Below are 15,492 nucleotides of genomic sequence, written 5' to 3'. Positions count from 1 at the left end.
TGGCCGTATATAATCATTGACCAGGGTTAGCCGTATATAATCATTGACTAGGGTTGGCCGTATCTAGTCATTGACTAGGGTTGGCCGTATATAATCATTGACTAGGGTTCACCGTATCTAATCATTGACTAGGGTTCACCGTATCTAATCATTGACTAGGGTTGGCCGTATCTAATCATTGACTAGGGTTCACCGTATCTAATCATTGACTAGGGTCTAATCATTGATTCGCCGTATCTAAGATTTACAAACTAAACCATCGTTAGGTATAGTGTTGAACGTAATAGTTTCACGGAAAATGTGTAGTTCAATATAAAAATCAAAGATTATTTCGTAAGACTATGTTTCTCAAATGTTCGACTTTTATTTCCATTTTATTTTAAGTAATATGAGTGCCTTACATAACTAAACCAGAGTTTAAAATCGTAGACTAGATCTACTTGTATTTAGTGATAGTTTACAAATCTTTAATCTATATTTATCAGAAACACAACGTCTTGCACTTGTAAATTATTGTTTTTCACTGTAATGTGAAACATAGAATGAGGGGTTAACTATGATTTAGAGATGTAAAAAATAGACCAACCTCATTAGTAACAGTTTTTAAAAATACCATAAACCTGTTTTTGTTTTGTGAATAAGGTGTGCTATATATAACAGCCCGCCGGACAACTTTATTTTTGTATGAAATACGGAGATAAAGAACAGTATTCAAGCTCAAAGCCCATTTAGACAATACAAATTGGAAGCAGAGCAATCATGGACCTCTAAAACATCAGAGGTAGGGTCAGGTGCCATGGAGGAGTGAGTATCCCCTGCCAACCGGTCACACCCGCCGTGTGCTCCTTGCCATGATCGGGCAAACTGGTTGTATTTGCTGACAAGATCTTGTATCGACCATAAAACTTGCAAAATGAGGACTTCAAGCTTGCCTCATTTTAGAAATTGGTTCATACGTAGAGCATGCTCTTGCGTATTGAATCGAATGGGAGACAACAAAAACCCCTTATGCAGGTGATAATGGTATATTGCTACATAAGTTTGGTTGTTAGATTACCATTAAAGTTTTTTTTCTAGTTAAGTAAAATATCCAAATATGAAATATGTTTCAGACGCTGTGGTTTCTGTTGTTTCAAGCTCACTTGGATATATCGAGTCCACATTTGAATGGAAGTAACTTTTGTTAATTGATAATACGTCGTTGATATATCTTAATGTTGAGTTGAAGGCCACAGGAAGTGTTTTCTTCTTCTATTCTGCTTCATAAGAATACAAAAATAGGTCTGCTAACAAGGGGGCGCAATTGGTACCCATGGGAACTCCAACAGTATGTTGAAAGACCTGATCTCAAAAAACTACATAGATATTGTCAATCAGAAACTCAAGCATCTTTTTAATATTAACTGTATGTAATTTTGTCAAACCAGTAGTTCACACGTTCATTTTTTTTTTATGTCAAAGTGTATTATGTGTCTACTAATCATGACAAAAACATTCCACCAGTATCCTTCAATCAAAGTACATTTGGATTGGTTACGTTAATACCAGCTACCCATCGCCATAACAACAGCAAATGCAGTAGTCAAAATTACCATCAGCAAGACATAAACTCGAAAAAAGAAAGCATCCAGAATCTTGGCTATCTCTGGCCATGCAAACTCGCAATTGTTGTTTACAGCAACACTCTCCAAATCAATCTTATCTGTGTAGGGGAGGACATCCACTGTAGATTTGTCGGTTGTGCGACAACAAGAGTGTTTCCAGCAAACCATTTGTGCGCCAAATTTAGCGAGGCTTTGTATGTACTCTGATACCTCCTCCTCCTCAGGTGTGAAGTGGATATTTATGACGAATATTGTCAGCAGGGATGAAGCTACCGCAATACCCAACATCACATTTAAGTACACAGCTGAAAAGACAAGACAAATCAAACTAATGTTAACTGACTGGGAATGACTGCTGTTGATAAAAGAAAGACCTGAGCTTAATTATGAACTTACATAAATATGATGTATACGTAGACGTTGTTGGAATATTATCAGCCACCAAGGTGAGGTAGACAGCTATCGCCAACAAAACTGTCAAGCTATAACCAAGTTTCTCTCCAGAGTCTACTGGTAGTTTGAATACGAAACATACCATGGAAGCAAGTAAAAACATAGGTAGGACTGTATTCAATAAATGAAATGTTGTTCGACGTTTTAGTGTGAAAATGAAGTTAAGCTGAGAAAAGACTTCGTTGCCTCGGTAAGAAAGAGACGTACTTGTAGAACTTTTAACAAATATCCATTCGCCATTGTCTTGATATGCCGAGCGAATAATTGGAACTTCGTCGAATGAAAGAGTTATTTGGTTGGCTGTGTAGCCTCGTGTTGTTAAAGTTATGACACATGTCTGTTCATCAAACGGATAAAAAGTGGTATCAATGTCACATGACGTGACGTAGATGTCTCCTGGCGACCACGTGGTCTCTCCTGTCTGAGATATCTTTATTGGTAATGTTGTATCACTTATCACTCCTAAATTACTGACACTGAAAAAAAGTCGGCATTTATATGCATGTCTATATAAAGGATGCGACATTGAATTTTTCTTATTTCTTGCATTTGACTTTGTAAAAATTTGAAATCCTTGGTACTTGAAACTGTAGGCCAAGGACTAACAGATTATTATCAAACTATTCCTTCTAGATTTAGCTAAAAAAGTGCAATTAAAACTGTTCCAAGACAATAGAAAAAATAAAACAGAGTTATGATCTTACGAATTTTCAACAACTATTGGAGGCGTGAAAACTGCGGTCTCAGTGCTGTATATAGTTTCAATATCAGTATACATTGAATTACTACTCCAATCAAAACGCGTGTCATTCCAGATCTAATAAAGGGAAAAAAAAAGCAAAAGTCACAAACAGGAGCTCGATCGCACATTAATTAAGATTTCCATACAACAATAATTGTTCATTCTTGATATAAATTTCATGACTGCACTGCAAACAGAAGCAGTGTATGTACTTACAAAAGTAAAATAAGCCACGGAGGACATGGTTTGCTCTCTGGTATCCTGTTGAAACATAACTACCATCATTGACGACATTTTAAAACAAATTGCAATTATCTCTTATTAATAAAATTTGAACATAACAGTAAAATTAAAGAAAGAACATCTTTAATGTAGCTATGTACGAACCAGGTCCTTAATGGACAGAAGCTTCATATTACATCGTATGTCGACAAGTGGGGCCGGTCTTGAATTCTTCTGGTAGTTGGTAAAGAGGTCTGATCTCAAAGAATCTTCTCTGTCGGCCGTGTACAGGTTATTTACGGTGGGGAGGGGAAGAATTGACATCACAGGTGTCACGCCCTGATTTACTGTCATTATATTAAAAAAAACCTTCTGAAAATTCTCTTGAAATCATGATGAAATTAGGCCATTTGTGATTATCAAAGGAAAAGTGTTCTCATGGTAAACAGAATATTAATAAAATAAATGAAAACAAAGCTGTTCATCAAGTTATATTCTTACCTAAAGGCAAAATAATAAAAATCCAATATAATCGCATTTTTTCACCTTTGGAATGAGTGAAATAATTGGTTGCAAAACCCAAAATCTTTGCAATTTATGCCTTTCTAAAATGACTTAAAACGGATATGTAGGATTAACTTGGAATTTAAGACTGAAAATCATAGATATGTAAGATTAACTTGGATTATCTTTTGGCATAACCGGGAGGTCATAGAAGAGCAATGCACATGTTGTTTTATCCACGTGATATCTTACATAAAATATTGATGTTTAGAACTGTTGGCACCTACAGTGTTAGGTAGAATAATGGATTTCACCGAACGCAATGACGTATTTTCCTTTTATACACGTATACAGTTGATTTTAAATACCTCTGAATTAGCGAAGATTGTATATCATTTATATTTCAAGTAAAGTGTAATCCTTAAATTATTTCAAAGACAGAACATTTTTGCTTTATCAGGGGAAAGATATGCCAGAAATCCGGCTCTAAACTGCTTACGAAACGTGCTTGACCGATGCAACTAATTCATACTGAGGAAAGTTCCTTGACCATATTGGATTTATATAGACAAATCTGCTGTGCATTTGTATATGTTTTACCGTTTCTGGTCTATTTGAATGTAATCGATACTTGAGATGCACAGCCCTAGTTTTATTGGTGGAATTTTGAAATGATTTCTGTACCACTCCATTATTCCTTTCTAGGTTCTTTGAAATAATACCATTAAAAAGTCAATAGCTCTATTAAATGAAAATTTATAGGTTAAGAAACAAAGGGGGTTAAACACTTACACAAAAATCAATCGTTTGTTTTTTCTCCATTTGCCTTGTTGTATGCTAATCATTTATTCAAATGCATAAAAGTAGGATATCTAAAGGAATGTTCTGGTATTATCTGATGCATGACATCATTTGTCCTGTGGTATCTGGTTATATATCCGAACTTATCATATATTTTACGAAAGCTCAGACTGTGACAATTTCTAGAAAACGATGGTTCAAGGAAAATTTTCTTTTTTTGCTGTCCCCCCCCCCCCCCAATCCAGGCAGAAATATGAAGATAACGTACAGTAATGAAGCTCAAAAGTCCATTGTAATAATACGGGAGAAAAGCAAAAATGGAACTGTAAAAACGTTAGAGGTACCATGAAGGAATAAGCATCCTCTGTCGATCGGTCTCGCCCGCCGTGTGCTCCTTTTCATGATCGGGCAAACGAAAAAAAAATCCGTAGACAATTAAGTGTTAAAATTATGGTCTAACAATAAGCATGAAAAACGTCAGTCAACATTCAACTTAATGATAGATAATAATATTTGCTAACAAGTTCGTTGTATCGACCATAGAATTTGCGAAATGTTGACTTTAAAAGAGACCATTGATATATTTGTTTTATCAACTTATTTGCTCAATAGCTTTCCTCCTTTTAGAAATTTTTCGTATGTAGAACATGCTTTTGCGTATCGAATCAACTGGGAGACATTAACTTCATATGCAGGTGATAATGGTATATTGCTACATAAATAAGAGAAATCGACGATAGAAAAGTTGAAGTCATCACGTTTATTATAAAGTTCTGTCGTTAGGTTACCATTAACGTCTTTTTTTAGTAAAATATCCAAGTATAAACAGATGTGTCAGACTCTCTGGTGTATTTTATTTGAAGTTCACTGGGATATATCGAATCGACATATGAATGGAAGTGACTATTGTTAATTGATAATGCGTCGTCGATATATCTAAATGTCGACTTGAAGACCACAGAAAGCTTTTTTTTCTTCTCTTGTAGAATTCTCTGTATATGAATACAAAAATAGGTCTGCTAATAAAGGGGCGCAATTGGTACCCATGGGAATTCCAACAGATTATTGGAAGACCTGATCTTCAAAAACTACATAGATATTGTCAATCAGAAACTCAAGCATCTTTTCAATATCAACTTCAGTGTAACTTTGTGTACAATCAGAATGTTTTTAACAAAATAATTTTGTAAATGACAAATGACAAGGTAAGTATATTTACAAGTTCCATTTTTATTAAAACATCAGCAACAAAAGCCTGGACTTTAATTTTATCGTGGGTATTGTTGTATAAAATGTTGAAAAATCGTACGTTTTGATGCTATTGATTTTGGTAAAATTGTGTTATTCAAATTTTCTAAAAGTTCCTTGGATTTTTTAAGCATCCACATCTAATTTACACCACTTCTCGTATATATTGTTGTATAGTACTCCTGAATTTTCTCCTTCACTGCTGTTAATATTTTAGTCAGGAGTAAAGAAAGAGGCTTGGTGGAACATTTACTGGAACCAGCTATGTCTCTTTGTTTATAAGGATTTTTATGTAGTTTAGGAATCCAGTATAGGTATGATGATTCGAATTCAATTGATTTATTTGTTGGCTTTGCTTAGTATATATCAATGCAAAACCAAGAATATTGTTATAATTGATGATGTCGCATAAGACCTTGCTCAACACTTTGCTTGTTTTTATTTAATAGTATATTACAAATAAGCTCATGGTAAGTAAAGTAATATTAAAAAAGAGTCGAAAATAGTATCGGTACATATTTTTTGTTATCAGGAGAAAGGTTTCTCTTAATTTTTTTAAATATAATTTTCCTCTTTAATCTATGTCTCTTTATAATGTATAATTTAGCTACATACTGTTTACATGTAGTGATTTAGAATTTTATGTTTCATTGTTTTTTACCCAACCTATTAATCATTTCGTAGGTATTATGCACAATCTCAATATTAATTTTGAAAAATGTACATAAACCAGAGTATGTAATAATTAATAAATAATAGATTTTCATGATATATCAGAAATATAATTCTAGACTTAGAAAGTTACTTTGATATTTGTTTCAAACATAAAATTACACACAATCCACTTTATTTTTCAAATTTTGAAGATAGATGTTTTTAAATATTTTTCTAATGACATTTTAGAAAAAAATATGCAAATTAATCTTATTTTTTCTTTTTTCTTTTAAATGCTTTCGATATCTCTATATATTTCATTTCATTGAAACATACAGTCCAGTGTTACTAGTGTATTTGAATTATTTTCTTTAATTGGATTTAATTACTTTAGACAGCTGCTCAAATGTGTTAATATAGCTCTTTTGATTAATAAAGGGCATACAGGTAGAATATAAAATAATACATGCCTTACATATTTAATGAATTGGATCCTGTGTTTTACACACAAACACACACGTAAAAGGAAAAAAAAAACATACAGAAAAACAAATTGAACCCCCCCCCCCCAAAAAAAAAGTTAGTTGTTTGATAAGCTAGTGATATTGTAAAACAAAGGTAAAGTCTAGTCATTTTCTGTTTGACAATTAAGAAAATATCAAAACGATTCCAATTTGACAATAGATGTATAAAATAACACGTTCACATGTGGTAGATTTAATCTTGGTAGCCTGAATGTTGATTATATCTTGATTGATTAAAGTTGATTTAATCTTCACAAAGCGCTTTATAGCATGACGTTCCCATGGCCAACAAAGAGACCTGTTAACATCTTACATCTTACCCCTTTGAAAACTATTGGTTTCTTCTCATTTGATTTATCACAGTAATGTTTACACCCGCTGTATATTTTGGAAAAAAGGAAAAAAAATTATGAGGATTTGATTTTTGTGTTTGAAGAAAACAGAATAATGTATAATTTGAAATTTGAAATTTCTCGGAGGACATATATTCGTTGGTCTCTTCAAACCACGAAACAACGTAAAATTGAACTCCATGAAAATAAGTGATTTTACAATATTTTTACGTACTTTCACTCACCTTATATGGATATTTAATACAGATATTAACATAAACAAAAATGTCTGTCTTTGATTGTTTATACGGAGATGAGGGAATTTTTAGCTGGATGCTAAATTTGGCTTATTTTAGCGGATTTGAAGTAGTCCGCTAAAATTTTAATCGCTTAATTTGCACGCTTGTACAAGACTGTATACAAGAAAAATAACCTTTTCAGTCTGTTGTTAAACATTATATCTTTCATCTGGTGTTGGTTTTTACTCAAACCCTTGCCCAAATTGATATTCAAACGTACTATATTAAACGTACTGAAATCGCATTTAGAAGACGAATTTCCTTATTTTTACAAAGTCTTGGGACTGTGTGTCCGCCAAAAAAAGTTCCGCCAAAGTTATTAGCATACATTTGAGCAAACAAACCGCTAGAAAAATGAAGGGGATGGGGCAAAAATATTTCAAGGAGGGTTCCTTGACAGGATTATTCAGAATGGGAGAACAGAAAAGATTTAATAAGAAGAATCATAGTAAAAAAGGAATGGAAGTATATTAGGGATTACAATTTGTGACCGGTTAATCGGTTACTCGGTCGGAACGATGGTAATTGGTAAGAGAATCTGTAATCGGTTAGTTATTTTTTATAAAAAAAAAAAAAATTAAAAATATGTGTAAATTTCCTTGAAATTCATTTTACAATGTAAAAATCCATTGCATAATATGAAAGAGAAGAACATTTTACCTAAATTCAGACAGTCGCTTAACAAAAGGTTATAATACATACTGAATGATGTTATTAACCCCAGAAAGCAAACCAAAGACAAAACAATGAAAAATAAAAACGTTATCGTTCCAAATACCTGTAGATTCGAAATCCAACCCTATCGCCAAACTTTTAAATAAAAAAAAACCCAAAAAAGCATCGTTTTCCGACGATTAAAAAAATAATTACGCTGAAATTATAAAGCTAAGGTAGACTAAAACAAATTGAAAAGATTGAATAATGCAGGTTACGGATGAAATGCTCTGATGCAGCCGTAAATGGTGAATAATCATAAAAGGCATTTAACAGTTGTTGTTTTTTTTTACAGTATGTGTGAAAATTTCTGAGTATTTTTTTTTTATTTTTGGAGTTTACTAAAACAAATATGAATTAAGTACGAAATATTAAGTATTCTGTGTTGACAATTTACATTTTTTTTGTAAATGAAATTAGAAATAGGATATATATATATATATATATATATATATATATATATATATATATATATATATATATATATATATATATATATATATATATATATATATAACACAGATAAACTATGTAACATATATAACATATGAGGTTCAACACTTCAGTATACTTACGTAGATTTGCGAATAAAATTAATATCAAGGTTTTCATTTTCTTCAAGTTTGGCTCTATAACCAGAAATCCTGAAATAGAATGAAGCATTTGTAAAAGTTCCAAATAGTTAAATACTACTATTTCCAGATCAAATAATAAAATAGAAACGCACGTATCCGGGTGCAACAAATAAATGCTTTGCTGAATCTGTTTAGCAGCTTAATGGCTATATTGACAAGTATTAATGTATTCATTGAATCTCCATCATCAAAATTGATTTCGTATTCTGAACAACAAAGATTTCCAATATATATGTTTTTTATTACTTTATAATATTGCAAGCTTAAAACTGTATCTGATAATTGCAAGAAAAATTGAAATGCTCATGCGAAATTTACAATTACAATGTATAGAATTGTACAGAATAGATATTAGATGTTTCTTTAAAGGGGGAGGTGGGTGTTTAATGTTTGCAACTCAAAGAAATGCTTAAATGCTTAGTTGGATAAAGTGATATTTTCTACGACTTTGCATACTTTCGAAAGGGGAAAACATTCATACAAGTTTATTTTTACTACCTATCAAAAGTAATTCTTAGATAATTGCAAATTGTAAAACCAAAAATCTCATGGAAAAAATGGAAGATTAAACTAGAAACTTTGATACTACAAGCAATAGCATATGACATCCAGAACTAACCCCTACTGTGCAAAATGTAGCTGAAAGCAGAGTAAGCAACTATTTAATAAAAATCAGAAATTTACCAGTATTTTGTTTTTTTCGTTTTGGAAATGTTGAACTTCAGAAACTTGAGTATACTTCTATTCCAATATTATGCAGAATGAATTGAAAATTTTAAATTTGAATGCACAGTTAGACGTGGTGATTTCTTCTGTAAGTCTCATTAAGATTGTCCAGCCATCTCCGAGAACATCTACGGATAAAATTAACTCGAACAGTAACAATACATGTGTAAGTCGCCACTACTTCGTTCGCAATGACAATAAAACAATAATTACATTTATTATGAAAAACTGCATGTTGCATTACTTATCGAATGACCTTCGTAGATAAAGACATTAATATATAAAATTTTGTTGATAATTTCGATTATTAAAGATTGTATACCAGTTAGTTTATTACTTTTGGTTCCACCGTTGTACATATATGTCTTTTAGCAATAATAAAGTTTTTACAAACTGACATTCAAATTTCCAATGCATTAGCAGGCTCAGGTCAACAAAATCTAAAAGATTATCATATCATCGTCCATTTTAGTAAAAACAATATAGTTTTCAATAAAAGCTCATTTTATGTAATGCTTCATTTTAAAGATTACAATAGTTAGAGAATTACAAATATCAAACACTGCCATGATTGATCGTGAGCACTTAGCACAAATCATTATCTTTTCCAGGATCATAATATTCAGTTATTAAGAACACTACAACAATTAACAAATGGTTCTATTCAAAATGACAGAAATATGATTCCTTAGAGCACTAAGCTTGTGAGCCCCGTTGCTGGGTATTCAGTCAGGAGTCCTTTTTCCTCTAAAGGTTACCTGTTTCTGACTGGATATTGCATTGATATTTTTTGACATCATATCTTATGCAGTGATTTTTTAGATCGTTTACTTCGAACCTCTCTTATTTCGGAGTAAATGATTTAGAGAATGATTGAAATGGGAATTCACTTCAAATATTCTTCCCACCTAAGATTAACATAACAACGTGCAGGTCTAGCAGAAAAAGCATGTTTATTTACCAATTTTATAACAAAATTAAACATTGCCATAAAGAATAAAGAAAAACAGATGCCCCTTCACAATTCTATCTTGAAACACTTACCCAACAGGTACTAACTTTTCTCATAGATTCTATCTTGAAACACTAACCTAACAGGTACTAACTTTTCTTATAGATTCTATCTTGAAACACTTACCTAACAGGTACTAACTTTTCTTATAGATTCTATCTTGAAACACTTACCTAACAGGTACTAACTTTTCTCATAGATTCTATCTTGAAACACTTACCTAACAGGTCCTAACTTTTCTTATAGATTCTATCTTAAAACACTTACCCAACAGGTACTAACTTTTCTAATGTTCCAAATTTTAGATGGATCAATGTTGGGACGGGGGTCCCATCAAGATGAAATGAATTTGAAAAGGAATGTGTCGAGATATGATTGGTAGGTCTAAATATCTAAACAGGCAAATAAAATATTAAAAATAACAAGAGAGGCTGGAAAAGGGAACTAAGTTATATATGAGATCCATTTTAAGTAAATTGAGCCTGCAGCTTCATTTTCATTTTGGAACAGTTCAAACAAAAACAAAAAAGATAGAAATACTGTATCAGACTAGAAAACATTAGTAGCATTCTATTCCTCTGAACAAAAAGACATGACACACATGAGCATTGCAGGCAACTCTTTGACTAATTAAGTAAACCCACAGCAGGAAATTGTCCTAAATCTTTGCTATCTTCTATTACAGATCCTCTGCCATTATTATCCATGTAACCGTAGACGTTCAACATTCTTTGAAAATTGATAACATTTACGGAAGAATTACCTCCCCTACAGCAGTTTCTGTTGCTATTTTGTAAATAATTTTTGTTGTTTAATGCGGATACTTTGGAATTTCTGCTTCCCGCAGGAGCAGAGACTATATCTATAACGTGTAGTCAGAAGTACGGAAATAACAGCAGTTCCCAGCATCAGCAGAAAATACATGCCAAAGAAACTTTTAAAAGGCAAGAAATTAATAATTATTGCATATTAATGGTTATACAGATATCTTTTACATGAGCCATTTTCATAGAAATATGTCATCTAAAATTATGACAAGCAAAAGTTTAGTAAGGTCTAGAAAAATATGTTTGTTTCCGATTTCTCAATCGACCCTAATTTATAAAGTAACCCTAAAAAATCAGCAGAAGTTTACTAAAAAGGCATTTTATATATTAAAAAAAATAGGGTTTGTTCTTTGCAAGGATGACTTGGGTGAAATAGTAGCCAATTTCGGAAGCTTTTTAAAACAGAAATTCCAATTGCCTTTCTTTTTTTATTCACTATCATTAAATCATCTTTCTGTTGTTAATTAGAGAGGAAATGTAATAATGCAAAAGGTAAAGATAGCGAACAGTGATCGATCTCAAAAAATCCACAAACAATACAAGGATGTGAAGAGGGCATGAAACTCGGACCCCTGGAAATTCCTGATGTGGGATCAGGTGCCCAGGAAGAGTAAGCATCCCCTGTTGACAGGTCACACCCGCCGTGAGCCCTATGTATTGATCAGGTAGACGGAACTATCCGTCGTCAATTCAGTACAAAAACAAAGGCCTAACTATTGGTTTGAAACAGGTCAGCCAAAATACGAGCCATTAATAGGTTATATTTGCTAACAAAGTCATTATAACGACCATAAAATTTACGAAATGCAGACTTTAAATGAGGCTGTTGAAATCCCTGTAATATCAACTTATCAGTGAGTAGCCTGCCTTGCTTTAAACATTGATCATACTTAGAGCAAGCTCGGGAGCAGCAAATAAGTTGGGAGACATAAACACCATAAGCTGGTGACAGTGGAATATTATACATTTATTGCATGATAGTGAGGGAGACATGAAGATTTCTTCGCCCATGAAAAATCATATTCCCCGAGGTCAACGCCCGAGGGGAATATGATTTTTCATGGGCGAAGAAATCTTCATGTCTCCCGAACATTCATGCAATAAATTGTTTATTATACCGAATCAAGCACAATGCAGGAAATATAAAGAAACTCCAATGAATAAAGGAAACATTTGATAAGAACAATATGAAACAGCTGTAAGTTACACCACTAGTCGCGCTTCATAAAAATACATTCCTTCGTGATTCGTGACAAGTCAGTGTGATTTACACACTATAATTAACATTCAAACCCAACCCATGAAAACACTTTTCTAAATATTTATATTTTACAAAATTTGAATCGACACTATCAATCAACGACATAATCATTCTAACACAGTAGTTACCATCTCAGTCGCCGCATTGTGACGTCACAATCGTGAAACACGAAGTTTTGTTGCAGGCAAACACGATTGTCACGTGACTGTCTCGGCCAATCAGATTCTATTTAACTAGCGATTATTTATATGAGGTATAATAATACTACATATAAGGAAAGTTGACAAATGATCTCCCATAAAGCTGTTTTCACAGCGTATCTTCTGTCTATAGAATAGTAATGTAACAGATCGAGTTAATGACCACCGATATTTTGTAAATATGTTACAGTATTCCCATGCCATTTTATACATTTATTGCATGATAGTGAGGGAGACATGAAGATTTCTTCGCCCATGAAAAATCATATTCCCCGAGGGCAACGCCCGAGAGGAATATGATTTTTCATGGGTGAAGAAATCTTCATGTCTCCCTCACTATCACGCAATAAATTGTTTATTATACCGAATCAAGCACAATGCAGGAAATATACAGAAAATCCTATGAATAAAGTAAACATTGAACAATATGAAACAGATGTAAGTTACACCAATAGTCGTGCTTCATAAAAACATTCCTTCGTGACAAGTCAGTGTAATTTACACACCAGTAACATTAAAACCACACACATGAAATTTTTTATTCCAAATATTAATATTTTACATGTTTGAATCAACACAATCAATCAACGATATAAACAGTAGTATTCATCTCAGTAGCCGCATTGTGACGTCACAATCGTGAAACACGAAGTTTGTTGCAGGGCAAACACGACGGTCACATGACCGTCTCGGCCAATCAGATTCTATTTCACTAATGATTATTTATATGAGGTATAATAAAAGACACTTAAATGCTATACTGATCATAATTTTTTTTAAGTTATCATAACAGTCATCAAACATTTTTTCCAACCTATTTTTAAATCTCAATGTCAAATTTTAAATTCATCTCTTACGGTTTTTAAAAATGTTAAAAAATTTAGGGAAAGGGGGAAAAGGGGGTTAAAGTCGTTTATCTTAGGAATACAAAGTCTGCCTGATTTTGAACACTTCTCTCTAATTTGCTTTACTTAAAATCTTCCTGAAATTTGGGTCAAGGTTGGTTACTGTCATATTGAAAAATTTCTACAATAAATTAACTGCAATGATAACTGCAAAAGATAGACATACCTATTCACAGAGCTCAACGGTGAATTATATAATACAATTAATTAACAATAATTTATAATAATTCAATTACAGGACAGTCAGGTTAACGACATGGTGTTAGTAGTATAACATGCTTTTGCGTATCGAATCAACTGGGAGACATTAACTTCATATGCAGGTGATAATGGTATATTGCTACATAAATAAGAGAAATCGACGATAGAAAAGTTGAAGTCATCACGTTTATTATAAAGTTCTGTCGTTAGGTTACCATTAACGTCTTTTTTTAGTAAAATATCCAAGTATAAACAGATGTGTCAGACTCTCTGGTGTATTTTATTTGAAGTTCACTGGGATATATCGAATCGACATATGAATGGAAGTGACTATTGTTAATTGATAATGCGTCGTCGATATATCTAAATGTCGACTTGAAGACCACAGAAAGCTTTTTTTTCTTCTCTTGTAGAATTCTCTGTATATGAATACAAAAATAGGTCTGCTAATAAAGGGGCGCAATTGGTACCCATGGGAATTCCAACAGATTATTGGAAGACCTGATCTTCAAAAACTACATAGATATTGTCAATCAGAAACTCAAGCATCTTTTCAATATCAACTTCAGTGTAACTTTGTGTACAATCAGAATGTTTTTAACAAAATAATTTTGTAAATGACAAATGACAAGGTAAGTATATTAACAAGTTCCATTTTTATTAAAACATCAGCAACAAAAGCCTGGACTTTAATTTTATCGTGGGTATTGTTGTATAAAATGTTGAAAAATCGTACGTTTTGATGCTATTGATTTTGGTAAAATTGTGTTATTCAAATTTTCTAAAAGTTCCTTGGATTTTTTAAGCATCCACATCTAATTTACACCACTTCTCGTATATATTGTTGTATAGTACTCCTGAATTTTCTCCTTCACTGCTGTTAATATTTTAGTCAGGAGTAAAGAAAGAGGCTTGGTGGAACATTTACTGGAACCAGCTATGTCTCTTTGTTTATAAGGATTTTTATGTAGTTTAGGAATCCAGTATAGGTATGATGATTCGAATTCAATTGATTTATTTGTTGGCTTTGCTTAGTATATATCAATGCAAAACCAAGAATATTGTTATAATTGATGATGTCGCATAAGACCTTGCTCAACACTTTGCTTGTTTTTATTTAATAGTATATTACAAATAAGCTCATGGTAAGTAAAGTAATATTAAAAAAGAGTCGAAAATAGTATCGGTACATATTTTTTGTTATCAGGAGAAAGGTTTCTCTTAATTTTTTTAAATATAATTTTCCTCTTTAATCTATGTCTCTTTATAATGTATAATTTAGCTACATACTGTTTACATGTAGTGATTTAGAATTTTATGTTTCATTGTTTTTTACCCAACCTATTAATCATTTCGTAGGTATTATGCACAATCTCAATATTAATTTTGAAAAATGTACATAAACCAGAGTATGTAATAATTAATAAATAATAGATTTTCATGATATATCAGAAATATAATTCTAGACTTAGAAAGTTACTTTGATATTTGTTTCAAACATAAAATTACACACAATCCACTTTATTTTTCAAATTTTGAAGATAGATGTTTTTAAATATTTTTCTAATGACATTTTAGAAAAAAATATGCAAATTAATCTTATTTTTTCTTTTTTCTTTTAAATGCTT

General features: G+C 32.1%; 1 protein-coding gene across 1 annotated transcript; it reads right to left on the bottom strand.

The window, feature by feature from the left end:
* Positions 1-1,538: 1,538 nt before the first annotated feature.
* Positions 1,539-3,375, bottom strand: LOC133173566 (acetylcholine receptor subunit beta-like). The gene is made up of 4 exons (XM_061308547.1): positions 3,187-3,375; positions 2,762-2,874; positions 2,001-2,533; positions 1,539-1,909 (listed from the first exon to the last, which is right to left on the bottom strand). The coding sequence occupies exons 1-4, from the start codon at positions 3,373-3,375 to the stop codon at positions 1,539-1,541; spliced, it is 1,206 nt and encodes a 401-aa protein (XP_061164531.1).
* Positions 3,376-15,492: the final 12,117 nt, after the last annotated feature.

This window comes from Saccostrea echinata, unplaced genomic scaffold (assembly GCF_033153115.1).
Source record: "Saccostrea echinata isolate AGI-Se365-2 ecotype Australia unplaced genomic scaffold, CSIRO_AGI_Sech_v1 ptg000056l, whole genome shotgun sequence".
NCBI classification, from domain to species: Eukaryota; Metazoa; Mollusca; class Bivalvia; order Ostreida; family Ostreidae; genus Saccostrea; species Saccostrea echinata.
The sequence above is the reverse complement of the archived record's forward strand: the minus strand, read 5'-3'. Positions and strand labels throughout refer to the sequence as shown.